Source organism: Balaenoptera borealis, assembly GCF_965194805.1.
Source record: "Balaenoptera borealis genome assembly, chromosome: 7".
Classification (NCBI taxonomy): domain Eukaryota; kingdom Metazoa; phylum Chordata; class Mammalia; order Artiodactyla; family Balaenopteridae; genus Balaenoptera; species Balaenoptera borealis.
Window position 1 is genome coordinate 55422902 of NC_138864.1, and position 23758 is coordinate 55446659.

Consider the following 23758-nt stretch of genomic DNA (forward strand, 5'->3'; position numbering starts at 1 on the left):
ACTTCATGCATTTTAAACACCTGCCTTTTTATATGATTCTTAACGTCCTTTGCACTAAAGCTTTCCCTGTGCCTCGAGCTGTCTAAAACATTTACTGAAACTGTTAGAAACCCAGAGTTAAATTTCTGGCAAGGTCAACTAATCCCTTGTTCTATATTACTGAAGAGATTCTGAATGCTTAAAGTTTTGATATTATTGCTATATCTTACAGTTAGGAATAAGTTGGCTTTAACATGATCAAAATACGCATTTGGTTGAAGAAATTTGCCATAATGTCATAAATATTAAGAAAAGTAACAAAACAAAATATAAGCATATGGAAACCCAAATGCAAAAAAAAAAAAAAAACAACAAACAAAAAACCAAAAAACCACACTGTTGTATTTGCTCAGTTGCTTTTCTGAATGAATTTAAACTTCAAACCCTGAATGATCCACATAGATTTTTTTTTTTTTTAAAGAGCGCTTTTTGAAAAAATGAAGTTGGGGTCACTTATACAAGGACCAACACATGTGAGCATTTCCTGAAAACCTTCAAAAGCTGAAAAGACAGGTTATTTTTCCAAGCTCAGCCATCTCATTACATTTTACTTTACAGGACCACACAACAAAACCACCTTGGGAAAGCTGTGAGGCTACTCTAACACGAGTGACACCCCAAGTTACAAAGCAGGGTTGTCATTTCATTTTAATGTGTGCTTTGATCTCTGCACCTCACCAGAGTCTCTCAGTGGCAAAACTCCCTTTCTACAACATTCAAGGACACTCTCTGAAATCATCTCTGATGCTGAGTAAATCAGCTTCTAGCTCATAATCCCTGATCAAAGTAAAGGCTTTCCCTTTAGGTCACCGAGAACTCTGTGTTGAAGGGTTACAGGGGAAGACTCTTCAGCGCCAATGGGACATCTCTTCCACCCGAGCCACGACAGACGGTCAGCGTATACTAACCCAACCAGAAACAGTGTTACTAATAACTCACTTATCACCGCGGTCAGAGATTCTAACTGAAGCTTCCTCTGTCTGTGTAATCAGAGGATTGCAACTGCCAAGGGATCGATAAAACAATCAACACCTCACATGCTTATAATAACTGATGATGGGGAGGCCTCCCAAGTTCTTCTTAGGCACTTGGGCTCAACATTTTAAGGGGGAACTCTTCTGAAAATTGAATTCTCCACATTTTTTGGGTCTGTTTGAGTCGCCTTCCTCACATACTTCCTTCTTTCTTGATTTATTTCATTATTTTAATCTTTGCCCAAATATCACTTGGTAGAAAAGCCAGTGTTATTCGTTGAATGGCCTCCCCCCAAATTCATATACTGAAGTCCTAACCTCCAGTACCTGAGGATATAAGCTTATTTGGAAATAGGGTGATTGAAGAAGAAACTAGTTAGGATGAGGTCACAGGGGAGTAGGGTGAACACCTTATCCAGTACGACTGGTGTCCTTATAAAAAGGAGAAATTTGGATACAAACACACACAAAGGGAAAATGCCACGTGAAGACTGGAGTTAGGCTATCACAAGCCAAGGAACTACCAGAAGCAAGGAAAGAATTCTGGAACAGATCCTCCCCAGCACCTTCAGAAGGAGCACAGCCCTTCCAGCCCTGCAGACTTCTTGCCTCCAGAACTGTTGAGACAATAAATATCTGTTTTTCTAAACTGCCCAGTTTGTAGTGTTTTGTTAGAGCAGCTCTAGGAGACCAGTACAGCCACTGAGAAATGATGGTGACCAGGAGAACAGGACTGGAAGGAAAGATGCAATTGACTTCCCATATGGCAGCAGCAACGGCAAGCTGTTTAGACTATTCAACAAATCCTGTCATTCCCGTGCTAAAATCTGACCCAAAGTTTCTCACTGCAGTTAGAATGAAATAAACACCCCTTCCTCTGGTTAAAAGGAAACACGCTGTACACGTGAGGCCTGTGCCCACCTCCCCATCTTGTCATATACTGCTCTCCCCACTTCTCCAGGATGCTGCCACAATGACCCTCTTTCTGCTTTTGAACGTTCAGTCTTGAGGCCACATGAAATCTGCCCATACCTAGAATGTTCTTCCTCCAGATCTTTCCATGCCTAGCTCCTGCGTATCATTTTGATCTCACCTTAAATGTCACCTTCTCACATAGATATCCAGTCCCTCTTTGGGAATCCACATGTTTATTTCTCAGAGTCAATCAGTTTTACTCCTCAGCAGGACATACCACTTTCTGCCATTTTTCTCACTTGCTTATTTGTTCATATCCTTATAAATGTCCCATCGCATCACTAAAACATAAGCTCGATTAGAGAAAGAACTGGACTGTCTTTGCTGCTGTCTCCCCAGTACCTCAGGCAATGTCTGACAGCAGGGGTGCCAAGGATGGTCGCATAATCTGTGCACTGCACAAGATCCCCAGGCTAGGAGGTAAGAGCCTTGTCAGCCATGCTCTACACCAGGAGAGGGGGCTTTTTCTAATTTTCTGCCCAGAAAACATGGCCCTCCTTTCTTTTTTTTCTAATACGCACATAAGTACTGAATAGGCTGGCAATGTTCCTCTTTAGCACTAAGTAGGCACTCAATAAACCTTCTTAACGAAGGAAAATCAGTTTGAGTCCATCCTGTCTCTGCCACTTACGAACTTTAAGACTTTGAACAAGTCACTTACTTTCCTCTTTCTTAATATTCTTACCTAACAGAGGTACAGTAAAAGAAAATAAAATTATGGCTCTGATGGCACTTCAAAAAGTAGTGTACCTATGTAAGACATTATTAAGATTGTGACATAATTTATAGAGACACTAGTTTTTTTTTAAAGGATCCATGACACCTAAACCTATTATTATTTATTTATTCATCTATATAAAACTTATCTACTATTATACAAAGAATTATGTTTGATATTCTTGTATTTGCTGAATGTAAGCAATGAAAGCTCTTAGTGACCTTCTCTGAATCAGGCCCACACATTCATAGTTATACAAACTAAGAAGATTTGAATGACTTTTTGCAGAAGATAATTTTCTCATCTAACTCAGATTATCAATTACTTTTCTTTAGTGTAGAAGTCAATTTCCTTCCTACATATGTACATTCTTGAGGTCTTCTACAAGTTGCCTCTCGCTTATGACATGGTAAGTGGCTGCATTTACTGGTGTGTGACATATTTATGTCATTTAAGAGGGTTGTGGCTTACCCTTTTTTTTTCTTCTTGTGTTGTCAATCAAGTTTTTTTTTTTTTCATTTTTTGAGGTAACATTGGTTTTTAACATTATATAAGTTTCGTGGAGACACTTAGTTTTATACTGTATGGCAAACAAGAAGAACTGATAGTTCCAAGTATTCAATAGATCACACTGAACAACAACAATTGTGGACACCCAGCCATTTTTACTTTGTGGAAAAGCATCACAGCCAGTCAACTCACACATGTTGCATGGCGTCTTCAAATAAAACAAGGTGCATGGCGGCATTGCGTTCGTTGTAGTTATCTAAGGCTTCTGTCAGAAATGTCCTCAGCACTTCCCAGTCCCTCACCGGCAGGTAACACGGGTCTTTGCTGCCATTAGCGAAATGGCAGTAGATGAGGGGCTGTTGAAGCAGCACATAGCTGTCTACACCCTGCAGGAGGAGGAAGAGAAAGACACGATCATGTCAATCTCCAGAAATGATGCATCTGGAGGCAGAGTGGCCTATGCAGGGAAAAGCTTGCAAATCAAACCATGAGTAGCTGTGTATGATGCTCCCCAGTACAGACCAACTGCATCCTGGGATCACAGCTGTTTCAGCCAGGTAAGCGTATGCACAATTCATTCACATCTTTATCCCATTTCTGCCCCAATGCCAATTTGTGCCAGAGCAAATAGTGACCTCTGGCATTCATTTACTTACTTCAAAATATTTACTAGCAGTTTCCAGCATGTTTTTATGAAACAAATTACGATCCTTTGTGTCTATCAGTTTGTCTCCATAAACACGAGAAGATTCATGAAGCCACAGGCGTATTAAATCATTTGGATCCTTTAAACACTCAGGAGAAGCAAATAAAATCCCCTACAAGGCAAGAGTGATAAATATTAAAACTTCAGAAGGTGGTGACATTCCAAGATAATATTTTCTTTTAACGTTTTCTTTAACTGTGTACTGAATTTAGCAATACACTGAGTTACAAGAAGTATTACAAATAGTAGTACATACATATTAGCAGTTGTACTCTCTGATAAGCAACATTTAAACAATTAACTGTCATTTATACCCATTTTTAGGAATGCAGCTAAGACTACTTTAAGAGTCAGCCTAGGAACTAAATACCAGATTTTAGAACTTGTACCTGCTGTCTTCAGTGAATTAAGTTTCCAAAACCAGAGTACAAACAGCAAACATGAAAGTCACAGGATGATAATACTTTTTTACTCTAAAATCCTGTGATATCATTTAATCTAACCCGTTCATTTCACAGAGGAAACATATGAGACCCAAAGTCCACTGCCTGAATTCACCCTTCATGGGTAGTCAAAGCATTTTTATTCCCCCCTTCCCTCAACATCTTGGATTCATACAGACCCAGTCCTCATGGAGAGAGTCACTATGCTCTGGGCTTATGGGACAACACCAAGGGCGTCATAGAGACTTAGCTGCAAAAGGCTAAACAACTGGTTGGTATCAGGTGTAGCTGAAAGACTGGGTATGAAGTGTGAGCAGATGGGCCTCCCACCCCATGGTCTCCCTTCCCTCCTAACATCAAAAATCTGCTTTTAAACACCACTTTATTGAGCACAGCCTTCCAGGCAGGTGCTAGAAATATCGAGATGAAAAGGAATGGTCCACGTTCTGAGGAAACTTTTGCCTAATGCTGTGTGAGTTTTGAAGCAGTTGTGGAGTGATTTAGAAAGGAGGGTTGTAAAAGTATAAAGAAACAAAAATCACCAAATATAAAGAAGTCTCCTGAAGTTTTCATAATTAACCAGCTTACTACTTCTGTCACAAAAGAACTTTGAGCCATAAATAACTCTTCAACTGCTTTTACTCTACCAAGTAGGCCACATAAGTTGGATATCTTCAGAATTCCAAAGTTTTGAATTCCTTCTTTGGAACTTCCTTTCTAAATCATATACATACACACTGTCCTTTTACCAGATAAGCAAGTTAAGTGTCAATGCCAAACCAAAATAATCTAGGAACTTAAGAAATTATAATTTCCCTTGATGCATGTTTAAAAACTGTATCACATACATATTAAAGAATGACAAATTATCCCTCTTACTTGCACAGAAAGAAACACTCAAATATTTATATGGAATAAATGAAATAGGGAACTAAGATTTCTACCTTAGCTTCTGTTGCTAAGTCTCTAGCAACATAAGAGGACTCACTGCTCTCACTGACAAAATGGGACTAATAAACCTGCCATACTAACTTCATAGAGAAGTTTATGGTGGAAAATGAAAGAATACATGCTCAAGTACGTAGCATAGTTTTCGACTAAGTTCTATGAATGAACGCCATTAATATTACTATAATCAGTGTTCCACTCAAGACACATAACACAGAGCCATTGAGGTACCTGGAAGACGTTTGACAGGTCTCTCAGATTAAAAAGGTAGTGGAATTTAATGGCTGTGGGTAAAAAGGTGTGTGTCATCGTCTGATGGAATGCGATTGTTGCCTGTATCAAAGTGGGGCCACTCCTGAGAACTGACGGACCAAATGCTTGCTGCTGGAAATGGAAATTCAGGATTTGGCTGTAGATGGTGTTTAGTGCATCCATGGACGGAAAGTTGAATGCAAACACTGTGAAATGTCTCTGAAAAGAAAAACAAATATAAGAGTTGCATAAAATAGAAAATGTAATGGTACCAGTAGATTACAAAAAAAGGGGGGGACCTTATTTTTTCAACTCTTCCTGTATCCATGCCCACTGCCATGTAACTTGGTAGTTCCTTCCACTGTGACTCTCAGACTTCCCATAAGACTTGATCAAGGCAACAGAAGGAGGTAGTAGTAACAGGGTACCAGTCACTATCAGATGCTTGTGTGTTTCCAGTTGCTGTCTTAAGGCTCTACCTCTGCAATGAATTCTACATGCCTGCCAAAGGATGAGAGACACATGACACAGAGCCACGTTGTCCCAATCACAATCACTCTAGCCAAAACCACCCTGAGTAGCTGACAGTTAACTCCCCAACATGTGAACAAGTCCAGCCAAGATCAGCAGAGTCACTCAGCTGAGCTTCAAGTGACCGCTCATAAACTAGTAAACAACACTGACTGTTGTATGCTGTTGTTGTATGTACGGTGGTGGTGGTGATGATTATTTAAAAGCTTACGTGCACTCAGAAAACCTGAACGTAAATATTTACTGTAGCTTTACTCATAATTGCCAAAATGTGGAAACAACCAAGGCATCCTTAAGTAAGTAAATGGATAAACAAACTATGGTACATCCAGACAATGAGTATTATTCAGTGATAAAAAGAAATGAGCTATCAAGACATGGAGGAACCTTAAATGCATATTTAGGCTAAGTGAAAGAAGCCAGTCTGACAGGCGTAGAGAATGGACTTGAGGATACGGGGAGGGGGAAGGGTAAGCTGGGACTAAATGAGAGTAGCACTGACATAGATGCACTACCGAATGTAAAACAGATAGCTAGTGGGAAGCAGCCGCATAGCACAGGGAGATCAGCTCGGTGCTTTGTGACCACCTAGAGGGGTGGGATGGGGAGGGTTGGAGGGAGATGCAAGACGGAAGAGATATGGGGATATATGTATACGTATGGCTGATGCACTTTGTTATACAGCAGAAACTAACACACCATTGTAAAGCAATTATACTCCAATAAAGATGTTAAATTAAAAAAAAAAAAAAAGAAAGAAAGAAGCCAGTCTGAAGAGGCTACATACTATATGATTCTAACTATACAACCCTCTGGAAAAGGCAACACTATAGAGACAGGAAAAGGATCAATGGTTGCCAGGGATTCGGCGGTGAGGGGGTCGGGGGGGGAGGGCTGAACAGGTGGAGTACAGGAGATTTTTAGGGCAGTGAAACTACTCCATGTGATACTTTAATGACAGATACCTGTAATTATACATTTGCCAAAACCCACAGAATGTGTAACACAAAAAATGAACCCTAATGTAAACTTTAGAATTCAGTTAATAATAACTTGTCAATATTGGCTCATCAGTTGTTAACAGACGCAGCACACTAATGCAAGGTGTTTATAAATGAGTCACGGGGAGTATATGGGAACTCTGTACTTTCAGCTTATTTTTCTGTAAACCTAAAACTGCCCTAAAAAGTCTATTAATTAAAATAAGCTTCCATGCTTCACCAAATGTCCAGTAGAACCATACATCCTAATCTTTACCCAAAAGCACTAAGAATCAAGATCTACAACGTGTGAGTATGACATTCAGGGGCTCTTTGGAGGAGAGCAGTATTCAACACCCTACCTGTAGTCTAGGATTGATAGTGAAACGGCCCACCATCGGATTCATGCAGGCAACATACTGACAGCTGTGGATTTCTTTAAGCATCACTTTCTGTCTATCATACCTGCAAGATAGAAAACAGAACCTTAAGTCCCAAAGCACAAAATGACAACAAAACCCACCAATCCATAAAGGACTTCACAAATTGTTTCTTTCGATCTTTATAATCGCTCTTTGACAATGAGCTTGTTAGTCTACCTGAGAGACATAAAAACTAAAGCTCAGAAAACTGAAGACTACACGGCTCCTTTGATGCCAGAATCAACATATGGAGCCGAATCAATAGGTACTATTACTGCTTATTGATTCTCATGTGAGTCTGGTTAGAAACACCCACAGCAAGACTGGGGGATTGCAGACTGCAATGCCCAGATATTACCGGATAGTTACATCCCACAGAAAATGTCAAGCTTCTCCTAAGTAACTGAGTGTGAGTTAATGCATTAAGGAGCTTAATGCTTAAACTAGACAGTTTACGTTTCTAAGATACTTTTCAATCCACTTCTTCCAAAGATTCAAAGCAAACCTATTCCATTTAAGATGAGCAACAGGGGATGCAAAGTGAAACCCAAAAAGTATAGAAAATGCTCCTCAGAAGAGGAAGAAACTGGGGTAATTCCATTTTTAAAAAAAAACCACCATCTTTACTGGAGTATAATTGTTTGACAATGGTGTGTTAGTTTCTGCTTTATAACAAAGTGAATCAGCTATACATATGCATATATCCCCATATCTCCTCCCTCTTCTCTTGCATCTCCCTCCCACCCTCCCTATCCCACCCCGCTAATTCCATTTTTAAATGTTTATCCATAGTCATAATAAGTAGATTTTGGTAGAAAATACAATACAGAGAATCGCTTACCAGTGACCATAATCAATATGCTGTCGAATCAGAGTGTGGGGCTGAACAGTGCCATATAAGTCCACTGCAGGCATATTCATGTCGTCGATAAAATAAACCAATTTTTTATTTCCTCCTGGACCATAGTTACGACCAGCTTTTTTCTCTAGAGGTTTCTCAAGAATTCCTGAAACCAATGTATAATTCTGTCCACCAAATAAAATGTAACCTTCTGTTTATATATAATAAAATATAAATATATTTATATATAAATATAAAATAGAACCTTAGTCCTTTTTTCTTGTTTTTCCTCATCCTCTCCCCATTTCACCCACTCTGTGGCTTCAAGTACCATCTCTCTGCAGGTGAATCCCAGAAACATGTCTCTGTTCACCATCTTCTATGTCACACTCTCCTCGAGCTCACCCTGACTCTCCTTTCCTAGAGAGTCAATATCTGCAGCGTGATGTCACACTAGCCATCACATCTGAGACCACACCATTGCTGACCTTTGCACCTTCCTTCCCTGTACCTACTGTAAAACACGAACCACTACTGGTCCACCCAGAACCAGGTGAATCAGTCCTTCTTTATCAAAATAGAGTCTAGGGACGGCTCAAGAATTTCTCACACCTCTCTTCCTGGGCCACAGGGTGCAGAAGTACAAGAAGATACTGTATGTAGACGTTATCCTGCGTATACCTCAAATTACATTTCTTCACATGCCTATCTGACTTTGTGTCGGTATGTTTAAGAGAAAATCATGAGTATAGAAAATCTTGAACAGTGTGGATCTGAGACGTAGCATCTAATTACTTGCCTCTTCTCTAAATAGGCTATAAATAGCTTGAGGACGAGGAACTATATCATGCTCATCTCTGTATTCCTGATGACAACCACAACAAATAAGTAACTGTTAAATGAACAAAGGAATGAATGAATGAATAAAGAAATAATCAATGAATAAATTAACAAACCCCTCTTCCAAGCAGCATATCTGCATCTCCAAATGCTTGCTGGACATCAGTTCCTGTTAGCCATTGGCACCTGGACGTTTGGCCAACACCAAATACGCCTGTTCCCAAACTCAATTTAACAAGCCTCTTCCCCACTCACAACCCATCTCTTCTTTTTAGCCTTCTGTGCTCCTGTTTATAGGATTAACATCTCCCAGTCAAGCCAGATGCAAAGCCTGAATTTAGTCTTTCCCTCCTGGTCCCTGATAGGCCCAACCACAGCCTGTACATGTCTCTTCCTTTTCACCTTTCCCTCTAGAACTCTAGTCCTGGGCACCATTTCATTTGGCTAGCACACTGCTCAGGGGGACTGGTCTCCCCACCACAGACTTCTCCTCCCAAAGCAGAGCTTGCATCTTGTCAGTTCCTTGCTCCCCATCAATGGCTCACCATTTCCTACCATATGAAATACGTTCTCTTCCACTTGCATCTCAGCTGTCTCTACAGTCACAGTGACCAACCATCCCAGGTTGCCTGGGACAATCCCAGGTTTAGCACTACAAGTCCCATATCTTCCCAGTCTTTGGCAAAGTAGACAACTGGTCACTCCATCTATAATATAACTCCAACCCGCCACTCCAGCCTTTGCCCTGTCTTCTGCCTGACCACTATGCTTCAGTCAACTTAGAGATTCAATTAATTGAATGTGTCCCACAATTTCCTCTCTTTCATGTCTTTGCTTAAGCTGATTCTTCTATCCTAAGTCCCCTTTTTGCCTGCATACCACCCCATCTCAAAGGTCTGAAACCCTTTCTTTAGAGTACACTAGCTCTTTCTATTCCTCATGCTAATAGGCAATGTCTAAATCTATTCATGCCTGTATCCCTTCCAAGAATTAGCAAGCTGAACTTTGTTCAACTACTGAATTGCAGCCCTAGTCTTCCATTTACAAGCGATAAAGTGATCCCTTCTTCTGTGTCTGCAAATGAAAAACATGTATTGTACACAGTGTCTGGAGAGAAAGTAGATAAATCATACATATTTGCTAAAGAAATGAATGAAAAACTTCTGAGTCAGCTTTTTAACTGTTCCAGTCACAAAGATGAAGAAGACAAACTTGGTTAAGAAAGAGATTACAGAAAAATCGTTCTTGGCTGAGTTGATGTCCGTGATAAGAAAATATGTTATTAATCTTTACTGATAGAGCTGAGAAAACAGCAACAACACACACAACAAGAAAACACGTTCAGGGCAACAGGTTTCCTACAGTAGTGGACAGAAGGGAGTTCTGCTGCCCCCATACAGCACAGCCCCATTGCTGTGCTGGCCAGAGTGACAGAGTTACCACTATCAGCTCTTTATATCGATATCAGTGCTTCTCTACTTCTCACATCTACTTCATATGCCCTTCCAAACTCAGAATGCCCAAAACCTATGTCGTTCCTTTGATTACGCTGACACATGTATTCAACAGTTAAAAATTATTCTCATAGCTCTTCTAAGATTTAACTAACAACCTGTGGCCTGTCATTTCATCAATACAATTTGAATGAATTTCCCCCTAAATCAATCCCTTACTTGAAAAGGTAACCAGTGCACTCTTCCTGGAGTATATTCTTTTGTTGCTAGGGCTCTGTGAAATTGATTAAAGCTAACCAAACGGTTTAGAGGCAAAGCAATGAACACTGTTGATGTAAATTCTTGCTGTTCTATAGAGTAGTAACCCAGATAAAGCCAGGAGTGATATGGAAGGCCAAAAATCACGATATTTAAACAAAGTATATTTAGCCAGAATGGTGATAAGTAAAAATGTATCCTAAGCAAAATGTCTAAAGCCTAGAAAAACTAATCATTTCTTTGGGCTGCATGTTCTGGCCTTGACAGTTTCTGATCTCTTGTTTCTGAAGTATAAACAGGAGGAACACTTACTCTGCAGAGCTGCCGATGTTGTGTAGTAGTTGAAAGGCACATGGGACACTATATAAGCCTCGGAGAGACCTGCTAGTATGTCACCTACAAAGACTGTTTTTCCCACTCCAGCGTTTCCTACCAGCATCAGCGGCTGTCCTTTCTCAAGCAGCAACTCTATGAAATATTGAAGACGAGTTGTCTCTGATGTGTGAACCAGAACTCTCTGGCGGAAAAAATAGAATGAGAGAAAGATCAGAGAGAGAGGTATTCCAAAATTTTGTATCTGAACCAACATAGTCATTTTAGAATTGAGACCAAATGAATTCTTAGTTCTAAACAGCCAGTAGGAGAGATCCAACTTAATTCCTTGTTTTGAATGATCAGTTCAGACATCACAGCTTGAGAAGAGCAGTTGGGTAGTGCCATCAAAGTGCCACAGCAGAAGCAACTGATTTATTTTTTCCAATTAAGAGCTAGCACCCAAGGCTCCCTATCACGGAGTACCTACACTCTGCCTAACCTTGTGTTACACATACAAGGGAATGCAGTAAATGCTTAAGAAACTGTCCACCACTCTTTAGGAGATGATAAAGCATGTGAAAAGCCAAGCCACATATAAACAAAAATTGGTAGCAATTCCTGGGCCCAGTAAGATTAATGATTAATGTGCAAAATGATTAGGCACAATCCACGCTGAAGGAGTTCAGTGCAAGGAGAGACCAGCTTGGAGGAATCAGGCATTAAGTGAAATATTCACAAAGCCAAAGCACTGTTGAAACTTATTGTGCATTGTTTTGTTAAAAATTCTCATAACAATGCTTCTGTTTTGAAAATTGGCTATTTATTTAGATGCTACATTGTTTCACAAAAAATTAGAGGTGGCTTACAAGAATATAATAAAACGAAGAATACAAATAAATAAAAGCCAGACTCAGGGAACAGAGACTAATATATAAGATGAGGAAAAGGGGAAGCAGACATAGACAAGCAGGAAAGAGAAGCCTGCATGGTGATTAAAGAGAATTGAATACGTCTTACATTGCTTGGTGGCCAAATTAAAAAGGGGATTAAAAAAACTACTTGCAGTATTTATATTGCTCATAAGAAAAACACATAAACTCTGTAATAAGGTTCTTCCCTACATGGTTAGCATATACTGACCGAGTATTTTATAGATCATTCAAGATCATCTTCATGATGATGAGCATTTACTCTAGGACTTCACTTGAATTCAGTGGTACTCTCAGGACCTGTTGAAAGGCACAGACTATTCTGTGCTACACTGAACAGTCCTAGATGACTTTTTAAAATTAGACTTGAGTTCTATAACATGTTTTTCCTTTCCTGCTGCTAGTTGTCATCATTTGCTGTTTAATTTGGCTATTGATATTGGCTCTTTTGTGCACACATTAATACCCGTAATTAACACCTACTGAGAGCTGGGTATATGACAGGTACTATGCTGAGCCCTTTGCATGCATTACATCATATGATCCTCATAACAAACCTATGAGGAGGGTTTTGTTATCATTTCCATTTCAGAGATGATGAAGTTAAAGCTTAGAGAACATTCATAACTTGGCCAAACTCACAGGTGGTAGCACTTAGATTCAAACTCAAATCTGTCTGGAGCCTGTGCCCTGCCTTACCTACCACACAGAACGCTCTGCTGAGCACGGACTGTATACACATTACCTGATGCCTTGGTACCTCTATTTCTCCAAATGTAAAAAGGCTAGTAACAGTCCATGCCTTAGACAATTGTCATAAGGATTAAATTAGTTAATCTATGGAAATAAGGCACTTAGAAAAGGTCCTGACATATTATAATGTCATATTAGTATTTGCTACTATTATTGGCTCAATATGGTTCTCCTCCAACATGTTAAGAGGCTTTTAATCAAATAACCACATTTGGTGCAGTTGTGTATAAAGTAAGACTACGAAGTCCTGATAGGTTCTCTGTTGAATAAAATGCATCACTGATAAGCTGCACCAACCTTGTGATACCACTTTTTTGGTCATGTGTGTGTGTATGTGTGTGTGTGTCTTTTGGTTAACTACAAATCCTCAGCTTTCAACCAGCTAGATAATATTGTTAGGTAGCTGAAGTCTAGACAGGCTGAGCTGAAAAAGAGATGTCAAAATCTATAAAGCAGATGGAGCAGAGCTTGTTGGTTGCCTCCCAGAATCCATTTGTCCACTTCTTCCCTCCTGCCAGAGCCCCACTTTGTTCAAGTCTCTGCCCCTCCTCCACACAACCTGACTCCTGCCATGGTGTGATGATCGTCAAAGCTTAACCTCATTACCCTGGCCTGAGACTGGGTTAGAGGTGGCATGTGACCCCTGGTGAATTGAATACAGGGGGCAGTCTGCTCTGGGGCTTCTGAAAAAAGTTTCTTCAGCCTTAATAAAAAATATTAGTGGGATCTCTCCTACTGGCTTCTTTCCCCCTAACTTGTTTCCTTCGAACTCCTGGGACCACTAGAGTCATCTTGAGATCAGGAGGGATACCAGTCTTCAAGTGAGGCCAGTGTTAAGGCGAGAAGATCTGAATCCTTGGTGATATCACCAAGTCATAAGGCCTCCCTACCTCTGAATTCCTGGTTTGTAAAATGATAAGTTTCCTCCTGGTTAAGTGGTTGTAGGGTGAAATGTGTCCTCCCAAAATTCATATGTTGGAGCCCTAACCCCAGTGTCACAGAATATGACTGTATTTGGAGGTGAGGCCTTTAAAGAGGTGATTAAGTTGAAATGAGGCCGAGAGAGTGGGACCTAATCCAATCTGACTGGTGTTCTTGTAGGAAGAGGAAATTTGGACACACTTCAAGACGGTGTCCAGGGATGTGTGTATACAGAGGAAGGACCATGTGAGGACACAGCAAGAGGTGGCCGTCTACAAGCCAAGGACAGAGGCCTCAGCAGAAACCAAATCCACTAACACTTCAAACTCGGACTTTTAGCCTCTAAGACTATGAGAAAAATTAATTTCTGATGTTTAAGCCGCTCAGTCTCTGGTAGTTTGTCATGGTATCCCTAGCACACTAATACAAGCAGAGGAGGCCCCTAATTCAAAATGACTGGTAAAAGGGAAATGTGAATACAAAGAATACACACGGGGAAAATGCCATGATGTGAAGATTTGAGGAATGTTGCCACAATGCAAGGAACACCAAGATTTCCAGCAAACCACCCGAAGCTAGGAGAGATTTTCCCTTACAGCCCTCAGAAGGAACCAATCCTGCTAACACCTTTATTTTCAACTTTGAGCCTCCAAAACTGTGAGACAATAAATTTCTGTTGTTGAAGCCACCTAGTTTGTGGTACTTGGTTACTGTAGCTCCAAGAAACTCACACTGGATTTTCTTTTATTTCACACTATCTGCCTCCTAATTAGTGTAGAAATCACCTATATGTATTTCATATGGCACTACTTGAAATAATAAGCTCCAAAATCAATCAAAACGACATGATTCTGAGAAAGAAATATAATGAAAAGCAAAACAGATTGAGGCAGAATTAGAAGATGGTTAAAGAATAACTTGATATATAAAAATGTAGGACAATTTATAAACAGTTAAAAAATGATAAAGATTCATTGAGATTTGTGAGCTGCCATGTGAATTCGAAAATATGAGTAAGAAGATCAAACATTCATTTTATGGCTTGAGGAGTAAAGGAAAGAAGTTATATGTGAAAAGCGCTGTTTAAGAAATTCACACTAAGGTCAGAAATAAGACTCACTCAACTAATAGAAACGTGCTTCCGATTTTTATAAAATCACACAATTTCTAGGAAAATCTAAAGAAAGCTGTTACCACAGAATTGAAATAAAAAGAAAAAGAAGTTGTAGAAATATAGAAACCACCCCACTAATCATTCCTATAACTTGAGATTCTTCTCTCCAAGGAAATACGTTATATGCTGACCATACCAACAGTAATTTATTGATCAGGGAGGGAAAAAAAAGACTGCTCAAAAACAAACAAACAAGGCTCAAACCAGCACCATGTGGCTTGAAGGGCAGTGTGTTCCCCACACCTACCTGCAAAGGTGCCTCTGGATCCATAGTAAATTGGGGGATTTTATCAGCCCAAGGCAAGAATTTCTTAGTTTTGTGGTCCAGATAATAATCAAAAATTGTTCCCTGGGATGGAAACTTCACTGCTTTCATCTCTTTATGCCACCACTGACTGAATTCAGCTTGACAACTAGAAAGCTAAGGAGAGCAAGAGAAATTCTTATTGCAGACTTAAAAGTAATTTTGAACACACAGAAAGCCCCTGCAAATCTGGCTGATCACACAGTGTTTGCAGTGTACAGACTCATAATTACAAATGGGATTGAGTAACTGACCCAAGAAAAAATAAATAACTAGAAGGAAGCTATAATGAGTGACAATACCATCAAGGCAGAAAGCTATAATTGCCATATGTCCATCAGGTACAAACTTTCTGGAGTAATTATTAACTTAAAAAACAAGGTAAGCTTAGGTGAACCTTAGATGACCCCGGGGTTATTCAGTTCAATAATGGGCTATCATGCAAATCACCATGCTATAAGACAGTGGTTAGCAAACGGTGGTATTGATTTCTACCAATATCTCCATGAACTGAGGGTAAAATGAAGAAAGTAAGAACAAAGGAATACTTTAAAAAATTAGTAACATTATCGATTTAAATACTGTTCTTTGAGCTTATAGCCTTCCTGGAACTTTTGGCGTTAAAATATCCTTTCCTTTATAAAGCTATGGTGATAATAAATGGTCATTTAAAAATAAATGCCCTTATTTAGAAAAGCAGACAGTTGGTAACCCTATTTTATTCCTCCAAATCATTAGTGAAATGTTGTTGGTCTTTGAAATTGGAAATCTGAGAAGCTCTGCCATGAGGGAAAGAACTTGGACTTGGTTTTCTAGCGTCGCACAACTGAGTGGTCTAGCTGAAAACTCCACAAATTCTGCCCTGTAAGAGAATCTTCCAGAGAAGATGACAGTGTAGGAAACAGGTTCTCCTTGCTAGAAGGTGCTTGTTTTTATATGACGACAGGTACAAGGCCTTTGCTGCTAGATTAGGGTTTGGAAAATGGACGAGGGGAAATTCCAACTGTGCACTAGCAACTAACAACCCCTTCTGTATCTACAGGATGACTTGGCTTAGACTCTTACATCCACAGGATGAGCTGACAAAGTGAGTTTTGGTGAACTCTAAAAACACTGTGCATGGTCCATTGCATTCAGCAATCTCACTTATCTAAGACTTCAACTCTCATCTTTCTCCAGAAGAATTCTTAAACTTGCTTTTACTTTGGTGTCCTTATGTCCATGGACTACGGCCCACTTTTTGTACGACGCTATCTCACACACACAAATAGAGACAGACAGGATGGCTGGAGGATAGGAGAGTGTGGTCGGGGCTGAGAGGGGTGATCAGCCTTAGCAGGGAGAGCTGATCCCATCACTTTCCAAACAAGCTGAGCTCATATTCCTACCCACCACCACTCATATGGCAATGAGTTTAGGTTCATTTCAGTTATGTTCAGATTGGTGTCATGAGATTTTTTTTATCACCCTACAGAAGTTGGTCTGAAATCAAGTTCATTCAGAAGGCATTCCTTATCTGGCACCATTCTCTGTAGGCAGGATACATACGACTTCTACTTTATATCAGAATTTGCTTCACCTAACCGCTACATCAGCAGAGTGGTTTTGATGACACATTTTGAATCATTCATTCACTCACTGAAATGCATTTTGTTCTATAGTGGGGAAGAAAACAAACAGGGTTTCTGCCCTCATAGAGTTAATGGGAAAGAGAAAGGGGGAGCCATGAGGAAGCACGGTGCAAGCAGAGGTGAAGCCAATAAAAAGACAAATAAATAAATAGGCGCCTTGAAAGTCGACGTTGCTGGAAGTGAGAGAAATGGGTGAATCTATTTTAACTGGATGTTCAGGGAAGCCGTCTCTGAGAACAGGCACATATTAGACAGAAGACCATTCCAGGAAGCAGGAAGAGGTCAGCATGTGCAAATATCCTGTGTTCCAGAAACTGGCCAGTGCAGCTGGAGGGGAGGGAGGGGAGGGAACAGCAGAGGAAGAAGTAGGGAGAGATAGGCAGGGCCAGACCCAGAGGCCGTGTAAAGAGTATTAAATTTTAAAGTTTTATCTTAAAAGCAATTAAAGTGTTGTAAATTCAGTAATGTAACATATAATCCAATTTACATTAAAAAAAAAAAAATCACTCTGGCTACTGAGTGAATAATGGATTATGGGGCAAGTATAGAAGCGGAAAGGCCGGTGAGGAGGTTACTTCAGAAGCCAAGTGAGAAATGATAACGGCTGTTTATAGGAGGCTCAGGGAGAGTTGATGGGGGACCAGTTTTGGAAGGTGTTTGCAACAGCCTGGGTTAAGAACACAGGTCCTGAGTCAGTCTGCTACAGCTTGAACTTACCTCAGACATTAGTTAGCCATGTCCCCAAGCAGGTTAACTTATCTAAGTTTCAGTTCCTTTTTGGTAGAAGAAGAAGAATAGTTGCACCTATATAGACAGGTTTTATTTTTTTGAAGATTCAGCGAGCTAGCCTATTAAGAGCCCTGAGCACGTTCCCTGACATACAGTAGGCACCCAAATTTGTTGAATACATGGCTATCCTAAGACTCTTTCTTGGGTCTGCTTCATTCATGTTTCCAACTTTATAGCCTCTCTTTTGAATGCTTCACAGTTAAAGTCTTTTTGAAAATTTAAAGATGATAATGATGATGTCAACTATTCATTGGGGAAACAGTGTCTGGGAGAGGAAGGGGACCATGCGATGCCCAGCTTCTGGCTTGAATAACTGGCTGGAAGGCTGCCAGGCTGGGAAACTGCACAGATGAAAAGAGGATCAGCTGGGAGGAAGGTGAGCTGTTATGATCAGGAGTAGAAAGATCTCAGCTGTCAACCTCCTACTCGTGTGATTTTACCTGGTTGTCTGCCCTGGAAAAGGAAAACCCTTCTGGAGAACACTGGAAAAAAGACAAAAACCATGAGGTTTTGGGGGAGAGGGGGAGAGTCTGCATGTGGTCTCCATGAAGGAGAAATCCACACATGTAAATCTTGCCTTTGAGAAAAACCATGTGAAGTCACCCAGTTTTCTCACTCAGGCAACAGAGGCTATATTCTTTAGAAAGCACTTGGAGATTACTGAAGGAAATGTGGCTTCTGAGAAGGGTCAGAATAAGATATAGAATGCCAAGTGAATGCCAGATTTATTTATAGATATAATTTATGGTTACCTAGTGACAAGAAGAGGAGCTGGCCCACAGGTTATAGCAACCATGGATTTTAGAACCTACAGTGAGTAAACCGACAAATTTGGGTCATTCTTGGCTGTGATGCCTTCCAATTTAAACTCCCTGTTTATATCTGGAAACATTTAGGGAAGCCTGGAAGACATATGCTATCTATTTCTAATTCAAAGATTCAGAGGTACCCACAGAAGCACTACGACCATGAGAGATCCTGGGGTACCATGGATGGCTTCTGGAGAGAGAGATACATGAGTGGGAATCCTGATGTCATCATTTCCCATCAGTCAAGTTACTTTGCCTCCCTGAGCTTTACTTTATCTGCACAGTGAGGATACCTTGAAGAATTACTGTAAAGATTACATGAGAAAATCTATACAGAGAGGTGCATGGAAGAGATTAGATGTGCAAATTTCTACAGGTGAAAAACTCCCACTTTGTACTTTGGCAAGTCTAAGCAGTTTGTGTGTGGTACATGGCGTGTGTGTGGGCGTGAGCTCACGTGTGTGTGTGTGTGTGTGTGCGTGCACACGCATCTATGCAAGTCCGTGTCTCAAGTGTTTGCCCAAAAGAACTCAGAAGTCACAAACGGACTATACTAGCAATGTTGTGTAGGAATGATAGCTTCACTTTAGGCTGAAGGAAAGAACAATGGAAAGGAACAAGCCTGAGGTTGACTGTGGTTCACAACAATTACCCTAGGAATCATGTGTGAGAGTACTTAGAGGGTAAGAGGACTAGAGACCTGGAAACCAATTTGAATGTTATTATGTGCTATGGACTGAATTGTCTCCCCACCAAAATTCATATGCTGAAGGCTTAATCCCCAATGTGATGGTATTTGGAGATGGGGCCTTTGGGAGGTGATTATGTTTAGATTAGTGCCTTTACAAGAAGAGACATAAGAAAACTTTTTATCTTTCTCTCTCTCTCTCTCTGCCATGTGAGGACACAGAAAAAGGCATCTGTCTGCAAGGCATGAAGAGGGTCCTCGCCAGAACCCAACCGTGCTGGCACCCTGACCTTGGACTTGCAGCCTCCAGAACTGAGAGAAAGTAAATTTCTGTTGTTTAAGCCACCCAGGGTATGATACTTTGTTATGGCAGCCCAAGCCAAAACAATGTGGTAGCCCACAACAATCTAAAGATGATACACTCCTGAATTAAGGCTGTAGGGATAGAGAAGAGGGGACAGACGTGACAGCTATTTTCTAACTGAAAGGATCTGATGACCATGGGATGTAGAAATAAGATGATGTCTCCCAGATTTTTAACTAGAGCAACTGGGAGAAATGCATCACTGAGGAAAAGACAAAAGAGGACGAGCAAATATGGGGGTGGGGCAGATGAAGCACCCTGTCTCAGGCACACTGAAACACTGCTGGTATTGACATGGAACCTTGAATTCAGAAGACAGGTCTGATGGAAGGCTATGGATTTGACCTTATCAGCCAAAGACAGCACCACCAGCCTGAATGAGCTTGCTGACAATGTACAGGCTTAAGAGAGAATAGGGCAAGTAGGATAGATTTATGATAATATACATTTTAAAAAACCCCATAGGGATCACATAGAATAATATTTCCCCCCAAATAAAACTGGTTCTATAAACTATTTCTACACATACCTGATCTTGAAGTAGAATGCCTCCAAATGCCCAGATACAAGCAAAGACAAAATAGACCTCATAAACTTCCTTCGGGCTGTCAGAAGGTACATTTTCAGGAGTCAACAAACATTCCAAAAGAGTGCAAATAGTCTAAAGAAAAAGAAAAAGCCATTCTTTCAGGGCAACTTTTTTCTTTTTTTTAAACAGTGAAGTAAGTTCACAGGGCTTATTAACAAATCCACTGTACCCTTAAGAGAGTCTGTGATTTTTCCCAGCTCAGTGATTTGCTACCCCGTGAGACACAAAAATGGTGGCCTTGGGTTTCTGAGTCAGCGGTGGACATCCTTGGCCACTTTCAACCAAACTAATCTAGGTAACAACAAACTGTTAAAAAAAAAAAAGCCTATTATCATAAATCCTCCAATTAATAATCACTGTAATAAAGAGAAATACATAAAACCAAAAAGAAAAGAATAATGGGGATATAGCTGTGCTGCCTTTTTTATAAATAGGGAATCATACTACATACTACACGTAGTGGGTATATTCTACAGGCCGCTTTCTCACTTAAAAACAAACTAAAGGCATTTTCCCTTTCCCACAAGCGTTGCCCTACAATATCACTGGGAACGAAGGCGCTAGATGGAAAGGCTATGTAACCATTTCCCTCGGTTGGACATTTAGATAATGCACTTTCCCTTAGTACTTTGGCAGCTGTTTCCCCCACCTGTTGTCATAAATTTAGAAAGTCGGACTGACAGCCTTAGCCTGTGGCATTTTTTAGACAGGACGCTAAATTTAACCCTGGAAGAAATGCTGTTCAGGAACTTGCTCTTCAGACCTTCCAGGTGGAATGGCTCTCTTGGTCTGAAACACACTCCGCGTCCAGGGCAATCAGGTCAGTAAGGAGGGAACGTGGCTGCTGCAAACACCTTTCTCATGTGAAATCATAACCATAATGAACATGTTTTAGAGCTAGTTCTCTAAAGCAGCGGTCCCCAACTTTTTGGCACCAGGGACCGGTTTCGTGGAAGACAATTTCTCCATGGATGGTGGGGGCGGGGGGGGATGGTTCAGGAGGTAATGTGAGCAATGGGGGGGAGCAATGGGGAGCGAGAGGCAGATGAAGCTTCCTCGCTGGTCCGCCGCTCACCTCCTGCTGTGTGGCCCGGTTCCTAACAGGCCATGGGACCAGTACTGGTCCGAGGCCCGGGGGTTGGGGACCCCTGCTCTAAAGCACAAAAATGGTTGTCATGAGTTAGTACTGTCATAGACCCTCAAAACTCATGATACCCTTCCCCCAGTTTTTGGAGGCAGCAGTAGATTTTTATCACTATCATACACACAGCTACAGAAGCTATAACAAAGCATGTCATGTGTGTGCCTCTCCTTCCCAACCATGAGAGGTGGGGAAAATCCATGGTAACATGGAAAATGGGTCCTGGACATAATTTGGAAATGTTTTCAAAATTTAAATAGTTGAGCACCTGTTATATTTTTCAGTCTCTCTTGATTTCCATTATTTTATATTGTGCCATGATTGCCAATTTAAAATAATCTTCTAATTGAATAAAACTCACCAGTTTGTTATCAAGAAAAATAATGTAAAACTCTGAGGCTTTGCTATTCCTGAGTAGAAGCCATGTTAGTCTAAGGAACTGTTAAAATCAAAATGAAAAAGACTGAAAGGTCTGAATATGACATTATCCACTGATTTGAACATGCTGATAACTCACCTGATTTTTTCTGTTTTCTCCCAAACACAGTACTTGGAAAACATTTTAAGCTCTGTGCCAGCAATTAATAAAATCATACCTTGGTGCATATTCTGAATGAGTTAAAACACCTTACCAAACGCAAAGCAAAAAAGTTTCATATAATGGAAAACATAGTACATTAATTTCTTAAAGTAGTCTTTTAAAAAGAATGAAATAATGCCATTTACAGCTACATGGATGGACCTAGAGATTAGCATACTAAGTGAAGTCAGACAAAGAAAGGCAAATATCATATGATATCACTTGTATGTGGTATCTAAAATATGACACAAATAAACTTATCTATGAAACGGAGACAGACTCACAGACATAGAGAACAGACTTGTGGTTGCCAAGGGGAAGCGGGGCTGGAGGGATGGATTAGGAGTTTGGGATTAGCAGATGCAAACTAGTACATGTAGAATGGATAAACAACAAGGTCCTACTGTATAGCACAAAGCATAGTCAATATCCTGTGATAAACCACAGTGGAAAAGAATATGAAAAAGAATATATATACATACATATATATGTGTATATACGTGTGTGCATATATACATAACTGAATCACTTTGCTGTATACCAGTATGTATAACACAACATTGTAAATCAACTATACTTCAATAAAAATAAGGTAGTCTTCTTAAGCTATTCCCTTGCACACTCATTTTTGTCTCAAATTTTGTCCTTATAAGCAATCACTGCAAAGAGACGACTTTATACAACAGCAGCCAAAAAAGGAGTTAAGGATAAAATGCCATTTCTGAGTACTACAAAAGGAGGAAGGGAGAGCAAAAATCATATTAATTCCCACTGACTTATTTTCACACTACTCTTGAATGAAAAAGTTCGCACCACAGAGAAACACAAATACACAAGTCAAGTTGAGAAGGAACTCGATACTTGCTTTTTTGCAAGTATTACACCAGAGGACGTCTAATTAGGCTAACCACAAAATTAATTCATTATGAATAAATTCAGACCTGCTTTCAGAAATAAATTATACCTCAGATAATTACTGTTGAAGACTATCGTTTTCTTAATTGGTGTGTGAATTATCCGAAAACCTGAACTTTCACTTCTTATTATGCTTGTGACTATTTCTAATTTAGCTTCAAACAAATTCTGTACCATAGTAACTTCACGGTAACAAAGTACTTCAAAACCAATTTTGCTCCTAAAGAGACACAAATAAAGGTTTCTAACTGTAAACGTTCTGTGAAGTTTTCGACTTGTCAAGGCTGGGGATAGTTATTCTTCACGCTGAGATTAAGATCACAACCTTCATTTCTGTGTGCTGTGAATTATTTTCATTTGCTGCCGTGACAATGTATCATATATACTCTTCACTCTAACCAGCTGTCTCACAATGAGGATCAGAAAAAAAAAAAATCTATCCCTGAAATACTATGAAGTACACTGACCTGACTTGTGGACTATTTTTCGGAGGGGGAGAAAAGAAAGGGAAGAGAGAGTGGGAGGCCTGGCAGGGTGGTGCCCGACGAGGTGGCGTTCAGAAGCTTTCTCTTGCTCACCGGCCAACATCTTTAATTGCGTGAATTTTTTGTATTCAAAAACACACTGAGCACCTTCTCTGGGCCAGTTACTTAGGAAACAGAAAAATAAATGAGGCTGTTACTATCCTGTTCTTCTTATTCCACGCAAATATACTTGGGAAGAACGCAATGATTCAATAATGTATTTGGCACCTACTATGTGCTTGGCATTATGGAAATCTCTGGAGATATAAAAATGGTAAAAGGTGGCTTCAGTCCTCTGGTTCACAGTCTTGTGAAAGAAACAGACCACAAACCCAAATGGTCATAGCATGTAATAGGCGTGTAACAGAGAGTTGCAAAAATCACTGGGGAACACGGGGGCTCGGGTGGGGGAGGGTTGGAGCTACCTAACCATTCCAGAAA

The 23758-nt window shown here is 40.2% G+C and overlaps 1 protein-coding gene and 1 long non-coding RNA gene across 4 annotated transcripts in view; one reads left to right on the forward strand and one right to left on the reverse strand.

The window, feature by feature from the left end:
* LOC309631856 overlaps positions 1-23758 on the forward strand; it is a 916236-nt gene that overhangs the window by 297948 nt on the left and 594530 nt on the right. The window lies entirely within an intron of this gene.
* The window catches only part of DNAH11 (dynein axonemal heavy chain 11), a 318101-nt gene that overhangs the window by 129261 nt on the left and 165082 nt on the right, over positions 1-23758 (reverse strand). For all 3 annotated transcript variants that reach the window (XM_082398151.1, XM_082398152.1, XM_082398153.1), the window contains exons 44-51: positions 20098-20229; positions 15231-15404; positions 11204-11408; positions 8340-8505; positions 7439-7541; positions 5545-5784; positions 3873-4034; positions 3409-3602 (exon numbers count right to left, since the gene is read on the reverse strand). In XM_082398151.1, the coding sequence (XP_082254277.1) occupies positions 3409-3602; positions 3873-4034; positions 5545-5784; positions 7439-7541; positions 8340-8505; positions 11204-11408; positions 15231-15404; positions 20098-20229 (1376 nt within the window). The remainder of the gene's footprint in view (positions 1-3408; positions 3603-3872; positions 4035-5544; positions 5785-7438; positions 7542-8339; positions 8506-11203; positions 11409-15230; positions 15405-20097; positions 20230-23758) is intronic.